Here is a 15,486-nt window from a genome sequence, read left to right on the forward strand (position 1 = left end):
GAGTGTTATGTTAACTGAGCTTCCTGGGCAGGGGGCAGGACAGAAAGACCTGCTACTTTCCATCCTCCTCCCTGCAGGAGTGAGTGGTACAACCACTAGAACACAGCCCTGCTGTGATCTACAGCAGATAATTATTCCTTCTTTCACACACACCTGCCTGGTGGCTTGTCTGGTTAGTTGTTGTGCATATATGTATGGAGAGAGAAGCGTGTCAGTGCATATTTAAAATACTTGATTTCCAACATCTTCATTGAATGTTACACAACTAGACTTACATTTCCATTGCTACCCATATAGAAAAGAAGGTTGTCAGGTTCTATTGTTTTAACATTTAATGTTAAGGTGTTGTAGTTAGAGGATGAAATCTGAGGCTGGTAGGCACGAATACAATCTCTGTCTGCTGATACTGCAACTTTAATCTGGGGGAAAAAAGAAAGGGAAACAAAAATACTTGTTGCGTACAAAGCACAGAGTAGGTTAGGCAAATGCAAGAGATTTGCTGAGAGAGCTTCATATGAGCTAAATATTCATTAATAAGGCTGATTATAAACACACACACTTCTGCATGCCTAGATGATGGTTGAAAAAGTGAAATTGCCTAGTATATAGTAGGTAAAAGGGTGTCTCGTCATCTGATCGTCTAGTCGTAGTACTCAAAATTAAAGAAATCCATCATATAGCAAGAACTACGTTAGTCATTAATACATTAGTATATGAGGCCCATTTATTAAGAAAAACATTGTATTAATATAAAAAAGTAGATTTTAAGGGTTGAGAAAATTCAAAGGATCTCCCTTTTCCTTCCTCCTCTCCCCACCTCCAAAAAAAGAAACTGGTCTGGTGAGTATATTTAGACCCCCCAAAAATCTAAAAATTAAAAGGCTACGCTTCTATTCCAATAAAAGGAATGCAACAAATCTAAATCACTAGCAACAAATCTAAATCACTAGCAATGTATTTACTAATTCGTTAGAAAATCCATTTAGGATCTATTTAAAAATAAGGTTAATTAAGAAGATATTCAAAGTACTGATTTCTGATTCGCATCATTTATTTCACTAATATTGGACACAATGCTTCTAACATGTGTGCATGTTCATGACTTTTGTACTCACAGGGCATGTCTACATGTGATGCTATGTCACCGCAGCAATGTGATATGGTGATGTAGTGTCCACGGGCAAAAACTGTGATGCTCCTGCTACGTCACCGTAGCAACATGCTCTCTTGGTATAGTGCCTTGCTATGGTGATGCAACAGATAAAAATAGCAGTGCACTGCTGGCACGGCGCAGTACAGGCCGTTACTGCACCGTCATGTAGTACTTCCTTTGGAAGTACTACATGACGGTGCAGTAACAACAGCGCTGTAGGGGCACATGTAGATGCGCCCACATTGAATAACAGGATCTAGTCCATTAACAGTTCTATTAAATCCCTCTTTGGGTGTGTCCACATGTCATCCTATAGCAATGTAGTGATGCATTACGGCAACGTAGTGATCCCATTGGCCTACATGTGATCGCCAGCTATGTCGCCCCAGCAATGCATTCCCCTGGTATAGGGGAAATCCCTTGGAAATTTAACTCTGCATCATGCACATAGCCCAGTAACCACTCGTACAGCGCTGTGCTTTAGTACTTCCAAAATTAAGTACTAAAGCACAGTGCCATAGCAACGGTGCTGTACGGTGACATGTAGATGTGCACTTTGTGTCGTAATGATAAACTGCCATGGTCTACAACACGGTTTAAATACTTTTCTTACTTAGAGCTTTCAACTTTCAAAATGACCAATTCATAGTTTTGAAATATTTTGTATAAGCTAGTTTTTCTTTTAAAAGTAGACATAATAGATTAGGTCAGATGTAAGGCAACCTGGTTGACAGAACCTATTGTTGTGGGATAATCCACTCAAAAAATCTCATAATAATTCCCATATTCTATACACATGTATTCTATCCCTCTCACATAACTTCTCCTCAGATAGGCTGGGAAATCACCTTGCTCCAAAAACAAAGTCACTTCCATTCAACCACTTGTCTGGTTCCCACACAAACATCTCTCCACTTATTGCCTGACATATGACACTATTGTTTTTAAGGGAAATTCTCTCTTACAAATAAAAGGCAATAGGGAGAAGAAAGGGAAGCTTAATGGCTCACTGCTCTCACAGGTCCACAGATACAAAAAGCTCAAGGCTAAAATTCCTAACTCCCACCAACTAGCTATATTTACAGCATCCATTACTTCACTTCAGTGTAGATTTGCTTGACATGAAAGAACAAAAGGACAGCTTTAAAAGTGACATTAAAGGCCTTTTTTGCCTCTAAAATACTTGTTGAAAGGGGAAGAAAACCAAGTCACTTCAAGCTAGGAGCTTCAGGGATGATGTACTTACAGATGCTGCCTGCTTGCGGGCCTGACTGATGAGTTCTTTTATTTCAGACAGATTTCTGCTCAGGTTCTCTTCTAGCCTTTTCAGCGGTTTCAGCCTATCAAATAAAAGATTGGCTTGTGCTTCTACTTCTTTAACTTGTTGTTCAGCTGAGGTTGCTGCCAAAATAAGAAGGAGATGCTGAGGCAGCCTGAGATGGAAATTTGGTATTCAATTCTGGAATATACTGACCAAGATGGTATATACTGGGCAATTTTAGAGTGTATAGTGGTTAAATATCAATGAAAATATATACACATAATATTAGTACATTAATTTGATATATATATGAAAAGAAACAAGTTCAACTGAAAGAAATTCCATATATATGTGTGTTTTTAAAAGCCAATCTACAGTTAGTGAATTTTTATTTAATGCTTATTGAGGTCCAATATTAGCATTGCATGCAATGACATTTCTACAGTGCAATGAAGCAGCTAACTAACCGGCTTTTGATGAGTCCATTATAAGTTCACTGGTTTTCCGCAATGTGTCATTAACTCTGGACAATGCAGATGAAGTGTTCATCAGCTTCTGAGTAAAATCCACAATATGGCTTACACCAGTAACATCACTTTTGTTCGCAGCCATAGCCATCTCTTTTGCTTCAACAATTATTTCACTGGTATCTGGAATATAAGTGATTCTATATATCCCAATGATTGCATATGCCATTTTTCTACTTTTTCAGAGATTTGTATGAGTAAAAGACCAAGGTCATAAGGAGTATTTAGGCTTTCCTAAAAAGTCACTCCTGGCAGTCTAATTTATACTGGCACAGTAACGTGTTCAAAACATTATAAAGATTGTAGCTGACAGAATGTCTGATAACACACATAACATTTTGCAGATTTGTTTTCTTCAAGTTAGGTGAAAAAAATATTTTCTGGCTGACATTTTCTCTGTAAAATAATGAGTCTTTAAATGAACCATTAAAAAAAATCCAAAATAAAACTGGGACCAGATGCCTGATTATCTAGTGCATTTTGAGCCATTAAGGGTATGTTTATATTACCCCAGCATGGTGTCAGGGTGTGCTACACTGATACACACCGTTACAGCTCTATGAATGCTACCTTCCAAGCCAGAGTTAAGGAAGCTGCCTTATTGCTATGCTGTATATCTGCCAGTAAATTCTACCTCTCAAGAGCTTTCTGGCATGCAGTATATACATGTCAAGAGAATTCAAGTGAGCTGAGGTAGCTAAAGATTCTGAATTTAGATGTTTAAATATTTTTTCTTCAAAACTTGAACTTCAGCAAACAATTACAACAAATGGCTTGTTTCTTGACCAGCTCTCACCAGGATATAAGCACAGATAAAACTAGATTTGAGTCTGTTCATCTGACACTTTTGAAAAAGAGGTCATTCTGTACAATCCAAGACACTAATTTTTAGGGGCAATCTAGAAAATAACTGTTAAGGTCAAGATATCAAACACATGACTTTTTAAAAATACTGGCCAGTTCCTGCTCTTACATACTTCTGGCAGAAGTGGCAGATTATGGCAATCACAGAGAGGCAGTTCCTGCTCTTAGATACTTGGCCTCTGGGAAGAAGTTAGAGAAGCATGGTACTTACTCCACCTTCTGCCTCTGGCTCACATGACTTACATCAGGGGCAGATCAGACAGAGCAGATCTTGGCTTCACCATACCCAACCCCCAGCCTGCCCCTTTTCTGCCAGGATTGAAGGCATCTGTTATAAAAGTTAGCTGGATTTCTGGAATCAGCTTTGGTTATGAAAGGATTTCCCCTACACAGGTCACTTGCTGCCTCCTTAAGAAAGAAGCAACACAAAGTAACTCATTACCAAAGCTATATTCAAACAAGGAAGCTTATTTCATGCCATAAGTGAAGCCTTGACTTTGAATTACTAGCTTTATGTCAGTTAGCAACATAGCCTTAATTTTTCCATTAAAGTTACACTTCTGTGCGACTTAAGATCTGGCATTGTAAAAAAGGATGTTTTTAAACTTGGACATCTGTGAAACAGAACTGTTCTAATCTGGACATACAGTGAATCCTTCAATTCCTACAATGAAGAAACATTAGATGTAATGTATTACAGCTTCTCTTTTCCACTCTCTTCATATTAGTGTCTGCAATATTCAGGCCTGGTTTGTTTGAAATACTAACCTTTCTTAAAAAAAATAAATCCTATATGGCTTTTGAACAATAAGAGATGTGTAGTGAGACAGATTTCACTTACCATTAGGTAGTGCTTTCAGTGCTGTCACTGAAACTTTAAGCTGCTTAGCAATCTTATGAGAACCCTCCCGAACCTTTTGTACCTTTTCCCTCAATCCATTCAATCCAGACACAAGGCCTGTTGGAAGAAACAGCTGTGTTCTTTTCTACACATGTACAAATGCAAAATACCTTGCAGTCCATACTAAATCAAAATCTTTAAAATAGTTCTTAAAAATAGTAAGATTAAGGTGCAAACAATTCAGAAATGAATCAAAAGGAAGGTTTTTGGGTTTTTTAAAATCACATTAGGTATTTTAGTGAATACATACAAGTTTAAAATGAGTATAGTTATCGCTTCTCGGCCTCTTGAAGGCTCAGGTCACGTGCTGTAAATTGTCTGGGGCCTACATATTCAAGTACTTTATCACAAGTCCAGAACAAAATTGTTGTTCTTGGTTAAAGCAACTGGGTCAAAATGATGCATGTATGATTAGGAAAAGGAAAGCAAATGAAATCATATTTGATTTCCATCATTATGTTAGGCTTTTAAAAATAAGATAACTTCTTATGATTCTGATATGATCCATCTAGGGATATTTTTACTGGCAATAAAAAATACACAGTCACTGACCAGTGAGATTATGCAGCCATATGCATATTTTCAAAAAAATTTTAGAGACAAAATGCAGCTTCTTATTACAACTTGATCTCAGTACAATATCCACTCAGGAAGCGTCTACATGGTGCCCTATGGTGATGTAGCAATGTGCTATGTTGCCGTAAGGCATGCTATGGCGATGTAGCAATCACGTGGGTCTACACATGATCACCAGCTACACAGCCATATTAGCGCACTCCCCCAGTATAGTGCGCTACTACAGTGACACAGCAATGAAATCTACCTATGCGCCACATGCACGACACAGTAACCACCCATACTGCATCGTGCTTTAGTACTTCCAAAAGTTGGTACTAAAGCACAACACCATAGCAATGTCATCATATGGCACCATGCAGGTGTGCCCTTACTGTATGATCTGATGCAAAACATCTTCCGTTATGGCAAGATTCTGTTCCAGCTGAGGTCAATGATAAAACTCCTACTGATGTCAGTGGTGCAGATCCAAAATCTTCTGAAACTTTTCAGAGTAATAAAAACTTGAAAGGATTTAGAAATGTATAGATAGGAAGGTGAGCTAAAAGGCATTTTATACAAGCACTGAGTACATGTTCAGCTTGTTACTATATATTTCACCTGAGCTTAGACAGTAAGAAAAATATTAGATACCCATGTGGTCATTAGGCCTAATTCATCACTGGCTCTGAGGTAAACGGACTGTGCAAGAATTAATCTATCTTTATTGGCCCTTGCGTCCGCTCTAATGACTAAATTCACTGCATTTGGAGAAATAATTGGTAAGGAATAATCAGTTATGTTCTAGAAGTATGTTTTGGAAAAAGAAGAGACACAGAACAGAGGTTTCCTTTTAATATTCACAAAGGAAAATTATGTTCCGTATTTGACATTACAACAACACTTATCCATGATGCATTGGTTTATTCTTCTTATTTATGTCTCTTCCCCATTAAATTTACATTCACTGCATATTGAACATATAAACAACAGTGGATAGCTATGAAAATACTGTGAAAAATGTTCATTCTATGCAACTTACCATCATTTTTCCTCTTCAGATTTTTTGCTTCATTTAGAAATTTCGAACTAAGCAGTAAGGTGTCTTTCCCAAGAGAATCAAAAGATTCGCCTGGCTGAAAAAACAAACAATGCTTGCCAAATATGAAAAAAATTAGTTCAACTGCAAGAAATTCTACCAATCCTCAAATGGTATTGATTTCATGTATATTCTGATTATTATGATCTTTTCAACATATTAGTTTGCTAAGCATGAATTCACTAACTTTGGGACATTAACGTTTTTCAGTATAACAAAAGTAAATAAACAATAGTGAATCTTGGTATGACCTGATGGAATAGAAACTAGGAATGATAAACTATTACATTTAAACTCAGGTGCTGATTCACAGTTTTACCTCAGGAAAGTTGGTAATGACAAAATTATGAAAACTGGGTACTTAAAGATAGGGACTCATATTAAAAAATGTTGGCCTTAAGCTTTCTTTGAACCAGTTTCCCCATATGTAAAGTGGAACTTACTAGTAGAAAAGCATTTTGGAAGTATGCTAATTAGTTTGAACATAACTTTGAGCATACAAGGTGGATCTACACATGCTATTAAGGTGATGGAATAAACTCTGGCACAGTTTGCACCAGAGTTAACTGCTCCTGGGCAGGTTCATACTTTGAGCCAGGGCAGAGCAGCCCCAGACTGGAAGCAGGTTTGGGGGTCAGCCCTGAGATTCAGGTGGCAGCAGAGGGCGGCCAGGAGATGGCTGGGGCACAAGGGTGCCCAAAGTGCAGAGCCGCGTGGCGAGGCGGTGCGTAGGGGTCTGGCCCCCTGCTGTCTGAGCTGACTGGATGCAATTTACGCCCAGGTCAGCATTACACATGCATTTCACCATAAGATACTACTGTCCCTAACGGTACTCTCCTATGGCACAGTTAATTTACTGCACTCTAATTCTGGCATTTGTGTAGACAATGACACTTTACTACAGAGCTAATTAGTCAACTCTGCAGTAAAGCACATTTGTAGATGTACCCACAGAGTGCTAGATATGTGCTACGACTTTTTGTACTAGCTCATGAAACAATTAAATTTTTTTTTCTAGTAGTACCCACAATGTGCTAGGTACTGCTCAAACTTGAAAAAGAAGAAAGGGTATAATGTAAAGCAAAATGTCTAAGTTGGTAATCTTGGTAATAGAAGACTAAGACTCTGGCCCAATGTCCTGAAGGTAGCAAGACTAAAGGATGACTAAATAAATATGTAGTTAATGAACTATATATGATTCTGGAACATTTTCAACACATAAAGCAATGTGGAAGAGGTAAAGAAAGTCTGTGCCAAGAGTGAGCTCAGTGTAGGTGTTAAGTGGGATAGATTTTGTAGGAACAAAGATATCAGGGTTAAATAGACCAACAGAGAATACACACACACACACACACACACACACACATGTATGTGTTTGTATGTATATAACTGAAATGAAGGAAAAAGCATATTGTTTATTGGGTACGTAAGGATTGGAGACCTCAGAATGGCCTACAGCAATGCTGCCCAACCATTTCACCCTGCAGGGTGGTGCTGGTTTGTCGGTGGCCTGGATCCAGCCAGTAGGCTTGATCTAGAGCACAAGATAGGTGCAGTAGGGGCCAGACCTGGACCATTGGGGGTTGGGGTAGCACAGTCCCAACCTGTCCATGCACGGGGAAGGGGCATGGCCTGGTTCTGACCCAGCCACGCAGGGGAGGGGAGTGTGGCCCAGCCTCGACCCAGGTGCATGGGGTTTGGGAATTTGGTGGCAGGGTAGGGGTAGTGGTATTAATTGCCATTGCTTCCTGACCACTAAATTCCCTGATGCATGGGGAGCATCGTGGACTAGATGCAATGGCTCCACAGGTCAGATTTGGCCTGTGAACCAGAGGCTGAGCACCCCTGCCCAGGTGGAATGGGAGAAGTGGATGATGTTAAATGAAATAAGCTAATGTTTGGAGATAAGAAGTAGAGTATAATAAAGATATGCTTGTGTTGTTGGCTACTTTGAGTGGGGAGGTGATCCAGGGATGGAGGTCAAACAAGGAGGTGAAGAGAAAAATCAGTGTCAAAGGGAGTGTCAAAAATGAAGCTACATTCATAAAAAAGTGAGGGTGGAAGGCTGTGATGAGGAGAAAGAAAATCTGATAATCAAAGTCCAGCAGGAAGGTGACTCAGATGATGGATACATGAAAGAAAAGAATTACCCAAGCTAGTATTTTTCAGAAGTGGAAACGAAGTGGGAAAGATGTTCAGGGAGAATAGAAAGCAACAGGTGGTATCAAAGAACATGATACTGCCACCATTGTCCTTTGGGATTAAGTCAGGACAGGAATCACGAAAGGAGGCAAGAGTGGATTCAGCAGATGTCTAACAAGGAGACTCAGATATTAGAGTACAGAATGATGGAAAAGCATATGAGCAGGCATTCATAGAAGAGCCAGATATGGGAGGAACCTACGACTTAAACATGAACACTTACCAGGTCCAAGGGGTCAATTATAATTCGAGAAGCATCATCTGCTAGACTCTCTGTACTTTCAATCAAACTTTTAATGTTGGGATGGGCATAGACAGTACTGGTTGCATTCAAAGATACGTTTCTTACATTTGAAAGGCCACTGTGGAAGAAAAAAAATATACATCTATTTATATAAATATCTGCAACTGATGGGTATATAAAAAGTCATACAACATTGTATCCACTGATCATACATTAATTTAAACATTCATGTGCTAGTTGTTTTAGAAATGGTCATTCATGTGAACAGAAAGACATTAATCAACCCTTTCTACATCTCTAAAATAAAAATACCACTTACTTACATTAAAAGTAAAAGCAACTAAATTTATTGTAGTTTGAAAAGAAGAGAAAAAATGATCTGCTTTCTTAGCAGCTTAACGTATTATTTATCTTAACTACATCTGGCAGTAATGTAGATGAAGCCTCTATTGAGTTCATAAATCTTGATGCTTTTACCTGTCTAAAACGTCTGCAAGTCTTTGAAGTTCAGCTGCATGATCCTCTGCTCTGTAGACTAAGTCAAGCATTCTTCTCATGGACATCTGCATAACCAGGTCATCCACATGATGCCGCAATTTCGCATTCCAGAGAATCAGCCCATCTCGTTGGAGATCTAGATTCTTAGTAGTAGCATTATTTACTTTTTTAAAGAATCAAATGAAACAGACAACAGACTACACAAAATTAATATTAGCATGTTTAGAAACTTACCGATGTAGAGTTCTTTACATCTGTGGCAAGACGTGCAGCAACATCCACCAATGCCTTCCCTTCCTTAATTAGCATGTTGGAAAGGTCATTTTCCTCATTTATGTTTAGCTTTTTATTCTGTAACATAAATCAATTGCTTTGTGAAAAGCTGTAGAATGAGCTAGTGCAGAAGTCAAATACTGTCTAACCTTTTCTATTATCAACATTTCATAGATTCTACATAGGCTTTTTTGGATATTAAAAATATTAGCTTTAAAATCTAAAGAAGAATTTAAGTCTCTATAGTGAACTATTTAAAACAAAATATTTATTTGATACTTTTGTATTTGACAATGTGGAACCTCCAATCTTACATTTAATTCTGCCAGGTTACTATAGATAAGGGGAAGCAGACGGTTCATCTCATTTGTGTTAGCATGAGCCTCATTCACCAAGTCCTGGGCTTCCTGTAGTCTGCTCATGTGGTTTGACAAGAGATCACTTGTATCTTTTTTCAGTTCTGCAAATTCTTGCTGGGGTCTGTGATACTCTTTCTGAACCCGTAGCAACAACCTTTCTGCAGCTCTAATAAAGAGAGAAAGAGGATAGTCAATAAATGTAGGTGGGTGTGAGAATTGAAAACAGAGGATTATCCAAGCTAAATGCTGACTTTTATATAAACTTACGCAAGTTTGTTCACGAACCAGAAACACACATCCAGCTATAAAATTTGCTTGTACCAAGAGAAGACTAGATATTGCTGGTTTATGTTTGTGACGAGCCTTGTGGCTTGTTAGCTTTGCCCATGACCTCAGTTAGAGGGAAAATGGACTCTCTACATATTCTTAATAAAAATATGCAATCTCTCAGTACAATAGTTACTAGAAGAGAGAAAAATCCTGTAGCTATCCTTAAAAATGGTTTTATATGTAATCCTAGAATTACTGCCAAAGAATTACCTAACCTTTATTTATCTATTTATTTACCTTTATTACCTATATTTTTCCATGATGATTATTTTTGCACCTTCCAGCAAAATATTTAATCCTGGCTATTTTCAAAGACAGGATGCTGAACTCAGGTTTCTAAGGATCTGACCCTTCACGGAGCTCCTATGTTCCACCAATATATAACATGCACACTACAGGCCCTGAAGTGCCACTTCTACATAAATAATTCTGATTTTTCCTTTAATCTGCTTTTTTATGTCTTCAACTACAGCAAAGTATGTTTCATTTATAGAGTTATCACAAACTACAAAGCACATTTCATCTCACCTACTAAATACCAGCTATGTATTTGCATTTATATTTTTAAAATATTGATCTATAGTTCTTAACATCAGAAACTGTAGTTCTACTTCATAATAAAAAACAGAAGGTGCTAGTATGAATATATTTTACATAGGCATCCCCTAAACTATAGCAGAAAGGTTACTCTCTAAATTGATGGGGAACTTTGTCTTCTGAAGTAAATGTAGAAAGACTTAAGTTATAAATACTGTTTAATGGTATATCATCAAAAAGGCAATTCACTGTGATCCATGAGGTAACTATCTGCTCCCTGACAAATGCACTGTCAAGCTGCTTATTTAAATCAGTTTTGAATTTGCAGCTGCATAGCAAGATAAATTCTGCAGAGCAGACTCTTACAGTACTGGCATAAATCTTATTAACTCTCTTCTTCAATCTGTCAAAGGACAGTTATCAGAGAACTTTCAGAAATTTCTGCTGTGAGCCAGTAATTGAAAAAGTTAATTGAGAAATGCCCTGTATAACAGTCCAGGCTACTGTGAAAGTCAGAACATTCTGTTACTATGTGATGGAGTGATTGGAGGTGCTTTTATATGCTATTCCAAGTCATTCATTATTATGAGAATAACTAGTTTGCATTTTAGTTCATTTTCATGTCTATTTTTTAAAAAAATTACTAGACAAGACAAGAGCAAGCATGAGAGACTGGTGAGCAAAGTGAAGCATGCTTGCTACCCGACTCTACTTTGGGATCACATTAATATATGAAAATAAAATTATTCAATTTATCTGACACATTTAAGCAAACACTGGGCATATCTACATGTGCAATTAATGCATCTGAATTTTCTGCGCAGAAAATTCAGGCTCATTAAAGCACTCCCTGGGACATGTCTACATGTGTGCCCCCATTGGGAACAAACTGAACTCGACAGGATCAGCCCAGTCCAGGGCTCTGTCCTGCTCTGTCCCACTGCTCTGTCTCACTGTAGCAGCCAGGGGGAGCTCTGTGGGGGAGGAAGAGGGAAGTTGTTCTGGCTGGGCAGGCAGCTGCCTCCCAACCATGTGGAGATAGCCTTAATAATACATGTCCTGATCTCCAAATGGCTAGAAGGCAGCTGCCTAGCAGCCAGGACAGCTCTCCCAGCCATGTGGAGGATTGGGACCCAATCTCCGCGTGGCTGGCAGGCAGCGTCCCACTGAGCCAAGACAGCTTCCCCTGCCCCCTGTGGCTCCCTGCTGCCTAACCAGGACCAATTTGCTCCCAGTTAGCATCTACATGTGCAGTACAGCACACCAGTTAATGCACTGTTTTTCTAGTGCCTGCATCTACAGGTACTATTAGTACCTGCGTCTACAGGTACTAACTAGAAAATGGTGTATTAGACTAATATATTGCACAGCAATTGCTTGATTTTGATTCTCCAAAGCATTTGGCATCAGTCTAAATCTGAAGTCAACAATAAAATTCTTATGGATTTCAGTGAAACTAGAGGTAGGAAAATGAACATTTTAAAAATCCCACCAAAATTCTGTAAAAGAGCCAGTATTTAGGTTTCCCAGTTCTGGCAACTAATAATTTTAAAGTATTATTATTATTATTACTACTACTACTATGACTATCAATAATAATAATAGCCGTAATAATACTAAGAATAATGCGTGGTGTCATACATACCATCTCTGCTCCTGTCTTTACCATCAGTCCCTCAAAAACTAGTGATACGTGTATGTGGGGAAAAATACCGGTGAATCTTAGCATCACAGTGAGTAGGGTTTATAAAATCCTTACATGTGTTTCAAAGAGTCTACCCTACAGTTCCAGCACAGCACAACCAACACGTTTTCTTTCCATATACTGTTACAAAACTGAGATATTTTCCAGGTATATAACAGCAATGAGATAATACTTACTTCAGTACAGCATTGGCATTTTGGTGCTGCTCCCTGAAATGCCTTTTATGCATTGTTTCCAGCAGGGTAGAGATATTCTCCAGCAAACTCTGAGTTGTGCTGTTTGACAGCTGGAAATCCAGACCCAATGTCTCATTTAATGATGTAGCCACTTCAGCAAGGACTAAGTGAGAATGAAACAATTCATTCAAGTCATTAGGAAAAAGATGGAGTAAGTTTGAATCCCTTTCACAAATTTAGCATAGATATCCTCCCTTTGGAAACAATTGTCTCAGATTTACAAAAGGTGTATGAGTGGCCATAGTTTAAAATCAGGCACATTACCTTTGATGGTTGTATACACTGTCTCAATAGATACAGTCAATTCCTGACTCCTGTTCATGTTTCTTTGAGTGCTGCTGTTGAGTTGCCAGCCTCTCTCCAACATTCTAGTCAACTAGCATAAAAACAAATTAATGTTTTTATGATAACATTTCAAGACTTGTGGTTTTCTTCTGAATTTTTTACTGAATAAAAAACATTTCTAAGGTTTTCAGTGAATTGTATAGGGACAAAAAACAAATAACGTTTCCTGACAAATAAGGTCAAGTTTAAGTAGATTTCAGATGCTGGCCAACCAATTGAGATGAGATGCCTGCAGGTGGATTAGTAATTGTGCGCCTTGCATCCTTCAATATCAGTGAGACATTGCTCTCTAAATTACAAGAGATATTGCCACCCCAAAATAATTACTTTGAAGAAGAGAAGATGAAATTAAAATATTTTAAAATAAAGTCATTTTCCAGATATGGCACCTCATGTAATAATAGCAACATCTGTATCTTTGAAGATGCTGATTTATGTTAGAAATGTAGAAGAGCACAAGCAGTCAATAAATGATATGGCAGATCTCTAGTACATAACACTGCTATCCCCATTTATTACTTCCCTGGTGGGGCATGGGGGGTAGGGGAAGTGGGGGGCTTTAATTAGAGTTCTGAGAACCGTTCTAATTAAAGCGCCTGGAACATCTTGTATATCAGCATCCCCGCATTTCAAAATGGCAGTGGGGGCACTTTAGCTAAAGCTCAAACAAGCTTTAGTGAAAGCGCCCCGCTGCCATTTTGAAGTATGGGGACAGTGATACACAAGACGTGGAGGCTGGCTGCAGCGCAGTAATTACCACACTCCAGCAGACTCAATTAATTACAGCACATCAAAGCAACTGACTGGCTCATGTACAGGCACCCTCCATTGTGAGGTACTACGAAAATGCGCATTAGCCTATCTTAATGAGCATTAACTAAAGAGCACAGTTTTAGTGACACTTAATGCATATTAGTCTATTTCAATGAGCATTAACTAAATAGCACATTTTAGTGATGCTTTAATGTGCATTAAAATAGGCTAATATGCATCTAAGCTCACATGTAGACATGTCCCCTGTAACCTCAGTAGGACCTTTACCTGAGTGAAGACTAAATAAAAAATGCTTTGCTTATTCATTTGCAGTCTGCTCACTTAAATTATTTTGTAAAAAAAACACAACAGTGGATGTAGTTAAAGGGTAGGAACACCTGGCAAACATCCATAAATGACAAAAAGGTTGCCAGAACTAGTAAGAAGAAAATATTTCCCTTACTTGAAATATGAATCCTTAAAATAGTTAAAAATTAAAGTTTTCTAAAACATACTAGAGAAGACCTTTTGTATGTTTTTAACCATTCTGTAGTAGAATGCTATACCTCTGCTGCAGAATTTTACAGAATAACTCAAAAAAATGCCTCTATTAAATGTTATAGGTTTTTACAGTAATTTCTAAACAACTCTCTCTTCACCCCCATTGAATACTGTAAGGCCTAAGACTTTTCCATAAAAGGTTCCTCAAATATCACTGTAACTTGAAATCAAAACATAGAGTACTTGCCTCCTTTTGCAGTTGATCAGTGCGTCCCGATATACTCATCAGATGTTCTTTTGCTGTCTGTATTGAATGAAGTGGATCTTCTCTAGGTAATAAAACCCGCTGTAAGGAATAACAGATTAATATTTAATGTATAATTTTTAGCACAGATTTCATGAAGCCACTGTTTCTGTAACCAGAAAATTTTGAATACAAAAACTTAGTGTATACTTTAGGTAATATAAGTTTATTAATATTACTATGTTCAAATGCCTGATTTTACACATGTAAATCAAAAAATCTGAGCTGATATCAGCTGATCTCACAAGTACTCTTGGTGCAATTAGGTGTCAAATCTCTCGAACCAGCCAACTGAGCATGATTAAGGACCAGTGGACTCTACTGACTGTGTGTGATAGAGGAAGATGGTTCTACATCACCCACTTCTTTGTTACTTTAGCCTGATCAAGGGTTAGCTGGTCTCTTCGGAGCAGCCTAAAGATGCCTCTAAATTATGATGCCTAACATTATCCCCTGGGACTACTTGCTGGCACCTGATCATTGAGTTCAGAATCCTGAGGAAAGAAAGGAAGGAGAGTAGCAGAGTACAGACCCTGGACTTCAGAAAAGTAGACTGTAACTCACTCAGGGAATTGATGGGAAGGATCCCCTGGAAGACAAGTCAATGAGAACTCTCCAATGAGCTAAAAACACAAAAAGGAAGCTTATAAGAACTGGAAACTTGGATAAACAACTAGGAAGTATTGCACGGGCTTGAAGGGATGAAATCAAGAAGGCTGAAGTGCAATTGGTATTGCAGCTAGCAAGGGACCTGAAGGGTAACAAAAAGGGTTTCTACAAGCAACAAGAGGAAGATCAGGGAAAGTGTGGGTCACTTACTGAATGAGGGAGGCAGCCTA

General features: G+C 38.3%; 1 protein-coding gene across 4 annotated transcripts in view; it reads right to left on the minus strand.

Moving 5' to 3' along the window:
* The window catches only part of LAMA1 (laminin subunit alpha 1), a 168,260-nt gene that overhangs the window by 26,030 nt on the left and 126,744 nt on the right, over positions 1 to 15,486 (minus strand). For all 4 annotated transcript variants that reach the window (XM_019490435.2, XM_019490434.2, XM_006262939.4 and 1 more), the window contains 12 exons: positions 14,591 to 14,689; positions 13,009 to 13,120; positions 12,685 to 12,847; positions 9,892 to 10,102; positions 9,539 to 9,655; positions 9,284 to 9,447; positions 8,786 to 8,924; positions 6,304 to 6,397; positions 4,647 to 4,763; positions 2,882 to 3,064; positions 2,400 to 2,554; positions 276 to 419 (listed from right to left, as the gene is read on the minus strand). In XM_019490435.2, the coding sequence (XP_019345980.1) occupies positions 276 to 419; positions 2,400 to 2,554; positions 2,882 to 3,064; positions 4,647 to 4,763; positions 6,304 to 6,397; positions 8,786 to 8,924; positions 9,284 to 9,447; positions 9,539 to 9,655; positions 9,892 to 10,102; positions 12,685 to 12,847; positions 13,009 to 13,120; positions 14,591 to 14,689 (1,698 nt within the window). The remainder of the gene's footprint in view (positions 1 to 275; positions 420 to 2,399; positions 2,555 to 2,881; positions 3,065 to 4,646; positions 4,764 to 6,303; positions 6,398 to 8,785; positions 8,925 to 9,283; positions 9,448 to 9,538; positions 9,656 to 9,891; positions 10,103 to 12,684; positions 12,848 to 13,008; positions 13,121 to 14,590; positions 14,690 to 15,486) is intronic.

Source organism: Alligator mississippiensis, chromosome 3 (genome assembly GCF_030867095.1).
Source record: "Alligator mississippiensis isolate rAllMis1 chromosome 3, rAllMis1, whole genome shotgun sequence".
Taxonomy (NCBI): domain Eukaryota; kingdom Metazoa; phylum Chordata; order Crocodylia; family Alligatoridae; genus Alligator; species Alligator mississippiensis.